This window comes from Hemicordylus capensis, chromosome 4, assembly GCF_027244095.1.
Source record: "Hemicordylus capensis ecotype Gifberg chromosome 4, rHemCap1.1.pri, whole genome shotgun sequence".
NCBI classification, from domain to species: domain Eukaryota; kingdom Metazoa; phylum Chordata; class Lepidosauria; order Squamata; family Cordylidae; genus Hemicordylus; species Hemicordylus capensis.
Genome location: NC_069660.1, coordinates 80,660,283 through 80,673,301, shown reverse-complemented (window position 1 = coordinate 80,673,301; position 13,019 = coordinate 80,660,283). Strand labels below are relative to the sequence as shown.

General features: G+C 40.2%; 1 protein-coding gene across 4 annotated transcripts in view; it reads right to left on the bottom strand.

Moving 5' to 3' along the window:
* KCNC4 (potassium voltage-gated channel subfamily C member 4) overlaps positions 1 to 13,019 on the bottom strand; it is a 105,179-nt gene that overhangs the window by 24,406 nt on the left and 67,754 nt on the right. For 2 of the 4 annotated variants that reach the window (XM_053247005.1, XM_053247002.1), the window contains exon 4: positions 5,372 to 5,434. The exons of 1 other annotated variant lie outside the window; for it this stretch is intronic. In XM_053247005.1, the coding sequence (XP_053102980.1) occupies positions 5,418 to 5,434 (17 nt within the window). In that variant the 3' untranslated portion in view covers positions 5,372 to 5,417. Of the gene's footprint in view, positions 1 to 5,159; positions 5,435 to 13,019 lie in introns of those variants that run through there. One more of the 4 variants, XM_053247003.1, reaches the window with a different exon arrangement.

Here is a 13,019-nt window from a genome sequence, read left to right as displayed (position 1 = left end):
TCTCACATAAATTGTATAGTAACCTCACAGTTTGTATGCCAATAGGCATAGGCTCTATTGTTTTTAATCATTTTTAATTGCTTTAATTTAATAGCACCTGTTACTGTGACTCTATAGTTCTCATACTTCTGTTTTAGCAATTGCACAGTTCCTTTTTGCTTTTAATACCACCTGTTATGTGTTCCTTTTACTTTATTCTGGTCTAAGACCATAATAAAGATTGATTGATTGATTAGTAATGCCTTCTCCCTCCATACTGCAATTCCAATCCTCCCTCTGTGGTTGCTATTGATTAAAGAAAAACTAAGACCTTCAGGATCAAAGATGCATTTAATGTCACCTCTTGTTTGGCCCTTAATGATGTGCTTCTCTTTCTGTTTCATTCTAAAATAATGTATTTGGCTCTTCTGAATTTAGCAGAACTATTTGGATCCACCCAATGCAGAAAGAAAGATTGTGAAGGCTTCACTGTTGGAAATATCTTCATGGTTGTCTAGTCTGACTTCTGACACTATGGTACAACTTGCACTATGGCACTTTATACTAAAATCACATTACCTTTCCCATATATTTTAGTCTATACTTGAGGCTGAATGAATTCCACAATCCCATGGAAGTGCCAGAAAAGTGCAGAATTGGATTTTGGCCACTGAATTCAGCATATAATTTTTTTAAATCAAGTTTCTAGCTCATGGTTTGGAAACATGTTGACAAATATCTCTTGAAACCTTTAGTTTCAGAGAAAAGCTTAGAGGGATTTCCAGGGCTCATCAGATAGGGCTTCAGTGCCCTACATAGTTCCTTGCTTCTCCTTCTAGAAAGAGATTAAATTATACAAAATAAGAAAGCATGCAGATTTGCACAATCTATATAGTTTACAGATTGGTGCAGACTGCAGAGTATAGATTCCTTAGTATGTTAACCGCAGCAGGAAAACATGATTGAGATGTATAAAATTATGCATGGAGTAGAGAGAGTGGTCAGAGAGAAACTTTTCTCCTGCTCTCACAACCCTAGAATTAGGGGTCATCCCATGAAACTGAAGGTTGGGAAATTTAGGACCAACAAAAGGAATTACCTCAATATTGTGAGGAGGAGCAATTAACTATTAATGTTCATAAATCTAAGGTCATGGTGTCTGCAAAAAAACCTAAGCGGCACATATGGAGGATCAATGAGGAGGTTATTGAGCAAGTTCGGACTGATAAATATTTGGGAACAGTATTCAGTGAGAATGGGTCCTGGACGGCACATCTGGACCATGTTACAACTAATGCCCAAAAATGTGCCTCGGCTATTCTAAGGTTCTTCCTCTCCAGAGGTGGCCATCACATTCCTGCGGCAGTCAAGGTGTATGGAGCTAAAGCTCTTGCGCAGATATTGTATGGCACTGCTATTTGTAGTCCACAATCATTCAAGTCAATGGAGCAGGTTCAATCCAGGTTTGTGCGTTTCTTATTCTCTGTGCCCCGTTGTGTATCTAATGTCATTTTGCAGTTTGAGGTTGATCTAATGATAGTAGAGGCCAAGGCCTGGAGGTATGCATTTATTTTTTGGTGTAAAATTATGTTTTTTCCTAAAGGCCTGGCCCCCTTCATGTTGTAAGATAGTTTTAACTCTACCTGGAGAAATTGTATTCATGATATGCTAGGCAGGTATGGTCTCTCTGTTCAGCTGTTAAGATCTTTGGGTCCTGATAATGCTAAAAGGCTTATTAAGCAGCGTATAGCAGGTGTTGAAAAACAGAGTGATCTTGCACAAACATCTGCAAGTAACTTTTTTGGCAGCTTTACAAATTACCCAAAACCTGCACAATATTTATTTAATTTAGTTACCAAGTCTCAGAGAAGAGCCTTCTCTCTTGCATGATTTAATGCATTACCATCAGCCGTAGTAGAGGGCAGATATAAGAAAATCCCTATTAATAATCGGCTCTGTCCTTGTGGTCAAGGTGTAGAATCGGTGGCTCATGTTTTGCTGTACTGCTTATTTTACAGGGACATTCATTCTGAATTGATTTCCTCCTTTTTATCGAATATCCCTGGTCGAACAGAGGATGAGTATGTTTCTTTTCTGTTAGCAGACTGCAGTGAACGCATAACACTGAAGGTGGCTAAATTTTGTGCATCAGCAAGTAAGATTAGATCCAAATTGTTTGAGTATTGAGTATACCATGTAAATGGTATTAGAATGATTGGTTAATTAATATTTTCTTGTATCTTGTGAAATGAGCTGTATTGTGTTGTTTCTGTTAAGGGTCATTGACCGTAATAAAGATTCATTCATTCAAAAGGAATTACTTTTTCACACAGCGCATAACTAATCTATGGAATTCTCTGCCATGGGATGTGCTGATGGCCACTAGCTTGGGTGGCTTTAAAAGGGGCTTAGACAAATTCATGGAGGACAGGCCTATCAATGGCTACTAGTCTGGTGGCCACCTCCAGCCTAAGAGGCAAGATGCCTCTAAATGCCAGTTGCAGGGGAGCAACAGCAGGAGAGGAGGCATGCACTCCTGCAAAGAGCAGAAAACAATAAAATGTATCTGACCAGAGCTAATTTCAAGGCACACATTAGAAAAATCAAGTCCAGATGGATGAAGCAGAGGAGTCATGATGCATGTTAAAGTAGAAAGATCTGCCCTTCCCCCACCATATGTCATCAGATAATCTGTTCTGGAAGAATACTTTTGTGATTCTATCTGTCTGTCATTTGTTTGTTTAAAGACTTTGTACATGTAAGCAAGAACCATTTATCAAGGATTCAGAGAGTAAAATTATTCCCATTACATTGTTTTTATTATATTGTAGATAAGGTTTTGTACATGTGTCAACTGGCAAACATGTTAGACATGGCTATAAGGAGTAGAAATGTGCATGAATTGGATTTTGATATTTGATTTGAGCTCGAATCAAATTGCAAAATCTTCAAATTGATTAATTGAAACAGCAACCATTGCTGGGTGGTTTGGAGGCTGGCAAGTGGTGGTGAGGGGAGCCATAGCCGCCCCCTCTGCCACCCCCAGTGTCACTGTCGACCATGCAAGTAAGTAGCTCTCCCGCACCCTCTAGTTCTAGGAAGCCCCCCTGCCCCTTTACTCGTAAAAGGGGAATCCTCACCCAAGTTCCACCTTTGTCAATCTGAGATCCAGAAAAAAACAAACCAGATAATAATTTAGAAGCAAAAGCACAGCATATTATACTCAGTTCTGAGAAAGAAAACCAAGTGTTCCTTGATTCCTTCCTTCCTCCTCTCCTGAAGTAACATCTTCAGGGGCACTATGCCTCCACTCCTCAGGCCCTTTGAAAACATTTTGAAATCTCCTCATTTTTGTTACCCCTCCCTCCTCCTCCCCCCAGCCAATGGCAACACTTAATTTGTATGATAACAAGCCAACCAAGAAGCAAGGAGAGCTCAAGCAATTTGGAAGCCAATGCCAGAAAACCATTCAAGGGGAGAAAGCCTGCCAGAATGGTGCTCAAATCACTCAAATTGCTTCAAATTTGACTTGGGGTCATTTTTATTCAAACTGGAAAAAGGCCCCTTATTTTAAGGGTGTTTTGTTTCAAGTTGAATCACTTGAAACAGCCTGATTCAAGCTCGAATTGATTCTAACTTGAATCAATTTGCACATCCCTAATAAGGAGCCTCTAGGTTATGAGATAGTTTAATGGGGAGCATCAATGGGAAAAGGATGTTGCCTATAGCCCTGTTCAGACATTGCATTGTACAAGTGTACAAATGTCTGTACACTCATACATGTGTTGTGTGAATGACTGTACCTGTGTTCATTGTAAAAGTGAACCTGGGTACAGGCCCCTCAAATGCATGGTACAGATTGAAGGTTTTCTGCTGAATGTGTGTTCAACATAATATGTGAATAACTGTACCAGTGTACAGATCTGTACCTGTGTACATTGTATACACATTGTATTATTGTTTACCATAATGTCTGAACAAGGCGTATATGTTCTAATCGAATTCTCAGGGGCATCTGGTGGACCACCCTGGGAAGGAAGATGCTGGACTTGATGGACCTTCAGTCTGTCAAGCGGGGCTCTTATGAACATGCCAAGCCAGTCCTGGAAGCTTGGAATACCATATTTGAAATAGAAATTACCTGTGAGTGTTGGAAATAGCACTATTTAACTAAGAAGCAAAAAAAATAAGGAAAAGCCATTAAAAATCAAACAAAGTAGCATCACTTTCAGATTTGGCACTTATAGATGCCACTCCCCCCTGCCGCGCCCCCGCAGGTGATAGCCAGCACTCTGAATCTGAGCACAAGTCATCCACAGTCCACAAGTTCAGGGTGCGAACCAATCCCCTTTCATTTCATTGCTAGTCTAAGTGGACTAATTGTATCAGGACAGACAGCACAACAAGCATCCAGTTAGTATCAGAATGGGAACTCTACACCATTCCTGCCATAGGAGGCATATCTTCCTTATGCTTCCAAGTTGCACTTCCTTGTTCAGCGCTATTGGGGAGTAACATCTGGAAATGCCTTTTGACTGCCAATTACAGGAGTGCTCTAGCCCACTGCTTTTATAAAGCCATCAATTCCTGTCCATTCTGCCTTGGAGGAAGAAAATGGCCAATTCATTTCTTAATAGTGTAAACAGGAATAATTGTATTTTCATTTGTGTATTCAGAAAAGGTGACTGAGTCATTAAATTTCTGTTAAGGCAATGAGGGATAGTGTTAAAGCCTTTGGACAGCCCTTTATACAAAAGCTTTTTCCCCTTCTTGACATATTTTCACCAGTAACTCATGTTTTTAGAAACCAGAATCTCATAAGTAATACCAGATTGCAGGTACCTAAGTAGGTCATGTATTGAAGTGTTCTGTTCTAGAATGAGGGAATATAATGTCTCCAAACCTTTATAATTATTAAAAGAAGATTCTCTAATGCACATAGGCAACAGGAAGAAAAACATCATTTTTGGTTGGGTTAGAACAGGGATAGGCAACCTTGTCCCATGATGGCAATTGTAATCAACAACAGCTGAAGAGCCAAGGTTGCCTACCTCGGATTAGAAACTAGGAGTAGGTAGACATGAATTGCTGATACTCAGTCTTCTGAATCAATCAGAAAGTTTTTGAATGATTACATTATAGCCACCAAAAAATAGAAGAAACACAAGAAACCAACGTGACCACATAAGAAGCTGTTTAATTGGGGGTGGGGGGGAGAACGGAATCAATAGACCTATAAGCAATGGATTATAATCCTAAGAAAGTGAATAAAGGACTTGTCCATTCTAAGTGAAGATGCATCCAAACATACCTAAAACCAGCAATTTTCTCTCCCAGTGAGGCAAGTCTGGCTTCTTTCTATCTTGGCATTGTTAATAACCAAAATACCTACCAGCCATTTGAACTCCAAGAGTCTTATCCCCCTGCTGCCACTTGTTTCAGGTGGGCTGTCTGCCTTTGAAAAGCAAAACAAAAGGTAAGCATTACCTTAAACAATGGAAAATGAATATGTGAAATATCACACTTGTCTGGGAAGGGGGATAATGATGTTACAGGCACCAGTCAATCAGTACTGTGCATAGCTGGCTCTGCTGCAAAACTTGTGCAAGCGATTTCCTGAGTTGGATCTTGCAGAGCATGTCTGTTAACAACCTGGTTTAAGCATTGCCAGAGCTCAGTGCGCTGCACAGTGGCTGCTGCTTTTTGTATACGTGTATGCACCTTTGGATCAAATGAAAAAAGACAAAAGAACAAAATGGGTTCACAAAGGATAATGAAGCAACATGAATCAGATATAAAAGTATGTTAAACATGAGGGGGTCAGCTTTCTAAGGGGGAAGGTGAATTGCTAACAAAAAGAAAGAATTGCTCAGTGCTAACTTTGCTTCTCGTCACAAAAATGAAAAAGCCGAAGCCATAATCAGCAACATTAACAAAGTAAGGAGGGGGAAAGACTTGCGGTTCATGAGAACAAAGTAGCACAAAGGATATTTGACACATTTGAATGGTTTTAAATCACAGCTTAGAGTCAAATAAATGTTGAAATGACTGACTTGAGTCTCAGAAGCACTGGCAGTTATTTTGAGAATTTGTGGAAGACAGACATGGTGCTGGGAGACCGGATAAAGGTAAATATCATTCCTGTGCTTTGAAGTGGGGGAAAATATAATATAGAAAATTACAGACCAGCCACCTAAACTGCAGTACTTAACAGTACATTAGAATTCAAAAAGTTGATCCCTATGCATATAGAGCAGGCCTGCTCAACTTAGGCCCCCCAGCTCTTTTTGGACTACAACTCCCATAATTCCCAGCCACTGTAGCCAATAGCCAGGGATTATGGGAGTTCTAGACCAACATCTGCAGGAGGGCCGAAGTTGAGCAGGCCTGATATAGAGGTATCACGGCATTGTAAATGCCATGTAGAGCCATTGTGACTCAAGAAAAGCCATTTCTGCACTGTCCTGTTTGCATAGTCCTCTTTTAGCTGAGAACAGCACCCGCTGTTGGGCACTCCGTGTATGGCCTTCACAGCTCCCCTCCCAGTTAAAACAAAACTAGGCATAACAATGAGATTATTGGTTTCCAACTTGTCTGATGTGGGGTGGGTGGGTGGGAAGTGAGAGCGAAACCCTTTAAGGCCTGAAACAGTATATTGGGGCAGAAGGGATACTGATGTGGCTTGGAGATATCTGGGATGGAAATATCAACTCTACAAGCTGTTCTTTTAGTAAGACCCTCTGGGAGAGAGAGATGCAGGGAATTTTGGAACTTGTTTTTGTATTTTCTTTTGCTTACTACATTTGCTACTGGCCTTTTGTGCAACTGCAACCCAATGCAATGTGTGCCTTGGCGTGATGTCAATGATGGTGTTTTGATGCTGCTTTTTCATTTTGCAATAAAAGAGATACTGGGGGGAAGCGTCCCTCTTCGTCGTTTTTTTACTTGTCTGGACTATCCTTGGCCTAGCACAGCCTGGGAACATAGGTGTTCACTTTGTTGGCCGAGAGGCTGGGGCTCAGCTGGCACACCCCTCTCCCCCTCAGGGGTGTCATATACATGTCAGGGGTGTTTAGGAAGGGATGCCATCCCTTCCTCTCCTTCACCCACCACTTCCTCCAAGATCATAATATAGTTATTATATTGATAAATATAAATAAATATTTATCAATATTTATTTAAATATTGATAAATATTTATTATTTATTATAATAAATAAATCCATTTATTATAAATGGATAATACATTTATCCATTTATTCACTTGGATAAATGGATGTTTTCTCCATTTATCCAAGTGACATAGAAAATTATTACATTTCTACTAGTAGTTGGCACAGCTACATTTTTGGAAATTCCCCCAGTACTATTAATAACTGTAATGCCTCCCCTACTCAGAGTCTTGCACAGGGGCACAGCAAGGTTGAAGTGGGCCCCAGGACAAAAAGTAAAGATGAGCCCCTAGGCCCCCTGTCTTCTCCTTCTCCCTGCCCTTACCATGAGGCAGAAAACATCTGCTGCAAATGATAGTTGTTAGTTAAATATGTTAAGTTCTTAGTTAAATATTTTCAATAAATAAATAACACATTTGTTCACCCAGGCTTTTAGACTCATAGAACTTACATTGTTTAAAATTTTAAGTTATTTTAATGTTTTAATTTGTGTTGTTTCAAAGTAAACCACCCAGAACATGAGTTTGGGGTGGTATATAAATATGTTGGATATAGATATAGATATAGATATAGATATAGATATAGATATAGATATAGATATAGATATATAGTTTGCTGCAGAAAAAACTACATGGACATAATGAAAAACATACATTATCAGTATGTTCTTTCTCTCACTATGCAAATATCACATACTCCACACATTCCAATCAGGAGCCAGGAACTTACCAATGAGTCAGGGAGACATGAAGAGTGGTCTCTTTCCAAGCTAGCAGGCCTTCTTCCTTCATGGACTCAGGGACATTTGTCCTCCCTTATTCAATTATAGCTAAGCCCCTGCTCTTGCATTATGTTCAGCTTGACCCACAGTGACAGAGCAGGACATGAGCAGATTAATCTATTTTCTGATGACTTGTAAGGTGCTGGAGGGAGATATAATGTCTCCTGAGGTCTTTAAGAATAACTTTAACTGATGGGCATCTTTGTTGGCAAAATGATTTACTTATATGAATGAAAATGGTACCATTCCAGAGAGATGGAAATTGAGCATGATTTCCCCAATTAACAAGAAGGGAGATAGGTCATGCCCTTATTGGACATCTGCTCTAAAATCTATAGTTGCTTTCTGCTTCAGAAGTTAATACAGTGGGGGAAAGAAAATTCTATTTTGCACCAAGAGCAGAATGATTTCAGAAAAGGCCACAGCACAACAGTTCAGATCTTTGAATTGCATCACTTGAGCCAGTAGTAAGTACACAAATGGGCCTACAAAAGAATTGTATGCAGCTTTTATCCATTTATCTTCAGCCTTCAGTTTATCAGATTGGACAGGCCTTGTTTCTCAGACAAACGTCTCAAAATCAATGTCAATAAGAGATTATTCGCGCTCAACCAGGAATTATATACGAATACCAAAATAAGAGTCAGTCAGTCAAGAGAGCCCATTCTCAGCCAAAATACAGATAGTTCAAGGGGTTAAACAAAGTTGTTTGTTAGCTCCTTTTTAATTTAATTTTTACTTAAACAACATTATTACCTGCTCATCTATTAACCTGCTCATATATTAACCAGCACATTTTTTGTCTCCAGCTGTGGAGGATAGAAAGACTGGTGTCCTATTGTACATGGATGACATCATTTTGTTATCCTTGACTAAGATTGGCTTAAAGAGAATAGTAACCAAATTTGATGTATGCTTTTAAAATGAACTTCTCAAGGTCAACTACTCTCAAACAAAGGTGATGTTATTTAGTAAATGCCCAGTCAGATATAATTGGGACATGGGCATGCATAAAACAGAACAAACTTCTTCCTTCAAATACTTGGGAGAAGTATTTCTTCTTTCAAATACTTTCTCTTTTTTAATGAGAAAGGTGCACAGAAAACACAGTTGCAGAACTAACAGTTCTGAAGTAAACTAGAGATATTCTGAAGTTTTATTATTCTAAAAGAGATGGATTAGTGATCCCAGCCTTAAAAGTTTTTTGATGGGAAAGCTATTGTTCAAATTCTATATGGCATTGATATCTGGGGGGGGGGAGTCAAACATCTTGAAGGAGGTCTGCCAAAATTCATCCTCCTTCCATCAGCCAGGTGCCCATCTGATGAAAGAGGGATATGTGCAGCCAGGTGAGCACGGCCAGTGGAGATGGCTGGCTACAGCAGGCAGTTGAAGGCAGAGGGTGATGGCTGCGGTGGGGGGCCCAGCCTCTGGGAGGGGAGAGTTCTGTGGCTCATCCCAGAGGCTCAGTGGCTCCCCAGTGAAATGCTCAATGGGTTATTTGAACCCATTGGCACTATTACAGCTCTGCCCTTATTCTTAAGGTCTATCTTATGATTATCAATTTTTAGCTTTTAAATTTTTAAATTTGAAATTTAATACTTATTGTGGTTTTTATCCTGACTTTTAACTTGTTTACTTAATTTGGTTAATTTTATTGATTTTATTGTATATTGTATTTATTTTATTGTTGTGAGCCACCCTGAGAAGTGTACTGGAGGGACAGGGTATAAAGATTTTAAATAATACATTAAATAAAATAAATAATTCTTTTAATATCTCTGGATATAACAGGAAACAAAGGGACTGGCTGTATGGGCTAGACAGCAGTTAAGATATGGATTTAATTGTATGCAAACTTCTCTTTTTAGTATGTTTTGTTTAAGGGTAATCAAGAACATGCTCATTATCTACAAGGTCTCTCTTTTGCACCACTAAGAATTGCATTCACAAACCTTTGGTTCCAGAACATGCCCTCTGCTTTTTTAGATGGAAGATAATGGCAAATTCCAAAAAGATTCCAAGAATTCAAAAATTCCAAGAATTTTGTTTCTTTGTTTTTTTAATGAGATTGAAGATATAGAACATTATTTGCTGTTCTGCCCCCTTTATCGAGATCCATGAAAGAGGTTTCTGGGTCATATTTTGCATTCAATTAGAGACAAAAATACTAAGGAGAAAATCTACTGGTTACTGACTGATGATGATGTTGCGGGGAAAATCCTCTAAAACCGGGCCCTCTTGTTTGATTCAGCCCCTTGTGTTCATCCTTCCATCAAGTCTGACAAAGACTGGGGTGTCTTGCCAAACCAATGAAGATTAGACCAGGTTCCCACAATTGACTTGTTGCCTGACTGACTGAAGTTCAAACAACAAGGGTGCAGTGCTCAAATAAAGGCAAAAGTACAGGTCAGAAAGTCTGGCAAATCCTCTGCTCTGAAGCCATACAGTTGGCTAGCTTATATAGGTTTCAAAAGAAACAAGTATATCAGTAAAGCAATTAATACATGTTATTGGTTATTAAACATACATATTCCAGAGGTGCCACCTAGATCCTGGGAAGATGAGTTACTACCTGGCCTTTCTGACAACTTGACTCCCTATCGTATCTCCCAGTACCAGCAAAATCCTCTTTTCTGCTGACTGAGGAATTTGGCTAATGGCCTGTATTTGACAGGTTCTGGTACCTGTTATCTCTTGTAGGCCTTCCATCTCACATTCTTGAGAGGGGTCCATATTCTTGGCTTTGGCATCCGTTACCTCTTGGCTGAGAGGTCTCCCAATTCTGAATAATTCTTATTTCAGTCCTGCTGGCTTTATATTCTATTAGGGACCTGAACCAAACCAACTTTGAATCATACTTTGATACACACTTTTACATACTTATTTGTAGGCCTGGATTAAACAATTCTTTGTCAATGACACATAGGTCACATATCAAACTGCCATGTTTGCAAAAGCTGTCAAATTTATTCAGCTGTATTATTGGAGGATATTGCTGTAAATTGTAATGCTATTAAACAGAATACTTTTAGTGTTTTTTATTTTGTTCTGACAACCCAACACCTCAACCCCATGTATTAAACAAGTTTAAAACTTGTTTTGTAATTACTTGTAGTAATACACAATGGTACTGGCACAAGATTAATATCAACAACATCTATGCAAGATTATCAGGATTAGGAGAAGAGAGCTGGTCTTGTGGTAGCAAACATGACTTGTCCCCTTAGGTAAGCAGGGTCAGCCCTGATTTCATGTGAAAGGGAGACTTGGGGGCTATTCTCACAATTCACAAAAATTGGGCTAGGAGAGCCTAGCCTGATTTTTGTTAATCGTCAGAACCACCGGGCTCGGCTGCAAGCCCAGTGGTTCTAGAGCGGGTAACCCACTCTGGAACCCCTGGTAAAAAGCAGGTTTGTGGACCGAGTGCTCCGTAAACCTACTTTTTACAATCATGAGTAGCCGTGGCACGCCTTCGCACCACGCCTACTCATAAGTAGACCCCTGGCCGGGAGGCAAAAAGCCGCCTCCCAGCTCCAGGGTCTCCCCAGTATGCCCTGCACACTTGCGCAGGGCATACTGGGGCCTGCAGGGGCCGTGTGGCCCCCAAGCTCCCCAGCCCCCACCAGCTCCATCACGGAGCCAGCAACTGTGTGGGCGGCCGATCTGGCTGCCCAGGGCTCCCTGCCCACTCTTCTGCGGGGAGAGCGGGCTTAACCCGCTCTCCCCGCAGTTTCTAAAAAAGCGGGTCTCATGGATCATGAGACCAGCCTCTTGATGTGTGAGCACTATAAGATATTCCCCTGAGGGGATGGAGCCACTCTGGGAAGAGCAGAAGGTTTCAAGTTTCCTCCCTGGCTTCTCCAAGATAGGGCTGAGAGAGATTCCTGCCTGCAACCTTGGAGAAGCCGCTGCCAGTCTGTGAAGACAATACTGAGCTAGATAGACCAATGGTTTGACTCAGTATATGGCAGCTTCCTATGTTCCTATGTTCCTTATCAACTCTGTTATCCATATAACTCTACTAACCATCCCAGTGTACATAGAAGATGTCTACAGCTCCTTTGAGCACTTTGAGTTACCACTCTGTTAAAGAAAAATATATTATATGTATCTCCTGATATGTATAACCTAAAACATCTATCTCCAATGTTGTAAACAACTCTGTTTTCTATAAAAAGCAATCTGGGGCATCAAACAGAAAGAAAAAGAGAGAGATTATATTAGTGTCAAAATGTGTCTAGCTAATAACTTCAAAACTTTTGTTTGAAGTCTTTGTCATCTCACCCGAGTTCATCTGAAAAAGACCCTACTTCCTAACCTCATTTATAAAGTGCCTGTTTAAGATTACTACCTGGTTTCTTCAACTTAATAAAAGGAGTCACACCTGAGTCATCTTACCCACAGGAAATCCTGTTAAAGCCATCTATCTGGTTATTCCTTTAGTGAAGAGTAGTCTGTTATCCTCTGGAGGATAAATCAAAGGTCTAGGAGATTGTAAAATGCGTTTTTTACAACACAGGTCCCTTTTCCCCCTTTTTCCCCCTTTCCTTTTTTTTTTTTTTTTTTTGGTATTTGATACACAATCCAGGACAAGAAAGCAGAGTTAGGATGGAGATAGCTGCTTTAGGTATAAATGGAGAGGGAGGGAGGGAGGGAGGGAGGGAGGGAGGGAGGAAGGAAGGGAGGGAGGGAGAGAGAGATCATCAGCATCCTACATGTTTTTGATATTAAACTTGTATGTCACTTCGATAAATGGAAAACATCATTTGTGAATTTTAGGTTTGATATATTACAGGTTTTTTTAAAAATTGAGAGGATAAAGGTAAAGTGTGTCGTCGAGTCAGAGTCAACTCCTGGTGACCACAGAGCCTTGTGGTTGTCTTTGGTAGAATACAGGAGGGATTTACCATTGCCATCTCCCGCACAGTATGAGATGATGCCTTCCAGCATCTTCCTATATCGTTGCTTTGGAATACTGCATGTTTTTGAGAATATTACCTGATAGTAAGGTTGTTCACATGACCAGTAAGGGTGGCACAGGAGGAGAGCTGGCAGGGAGGCAGGCTCCTATTTGCCTACCACATG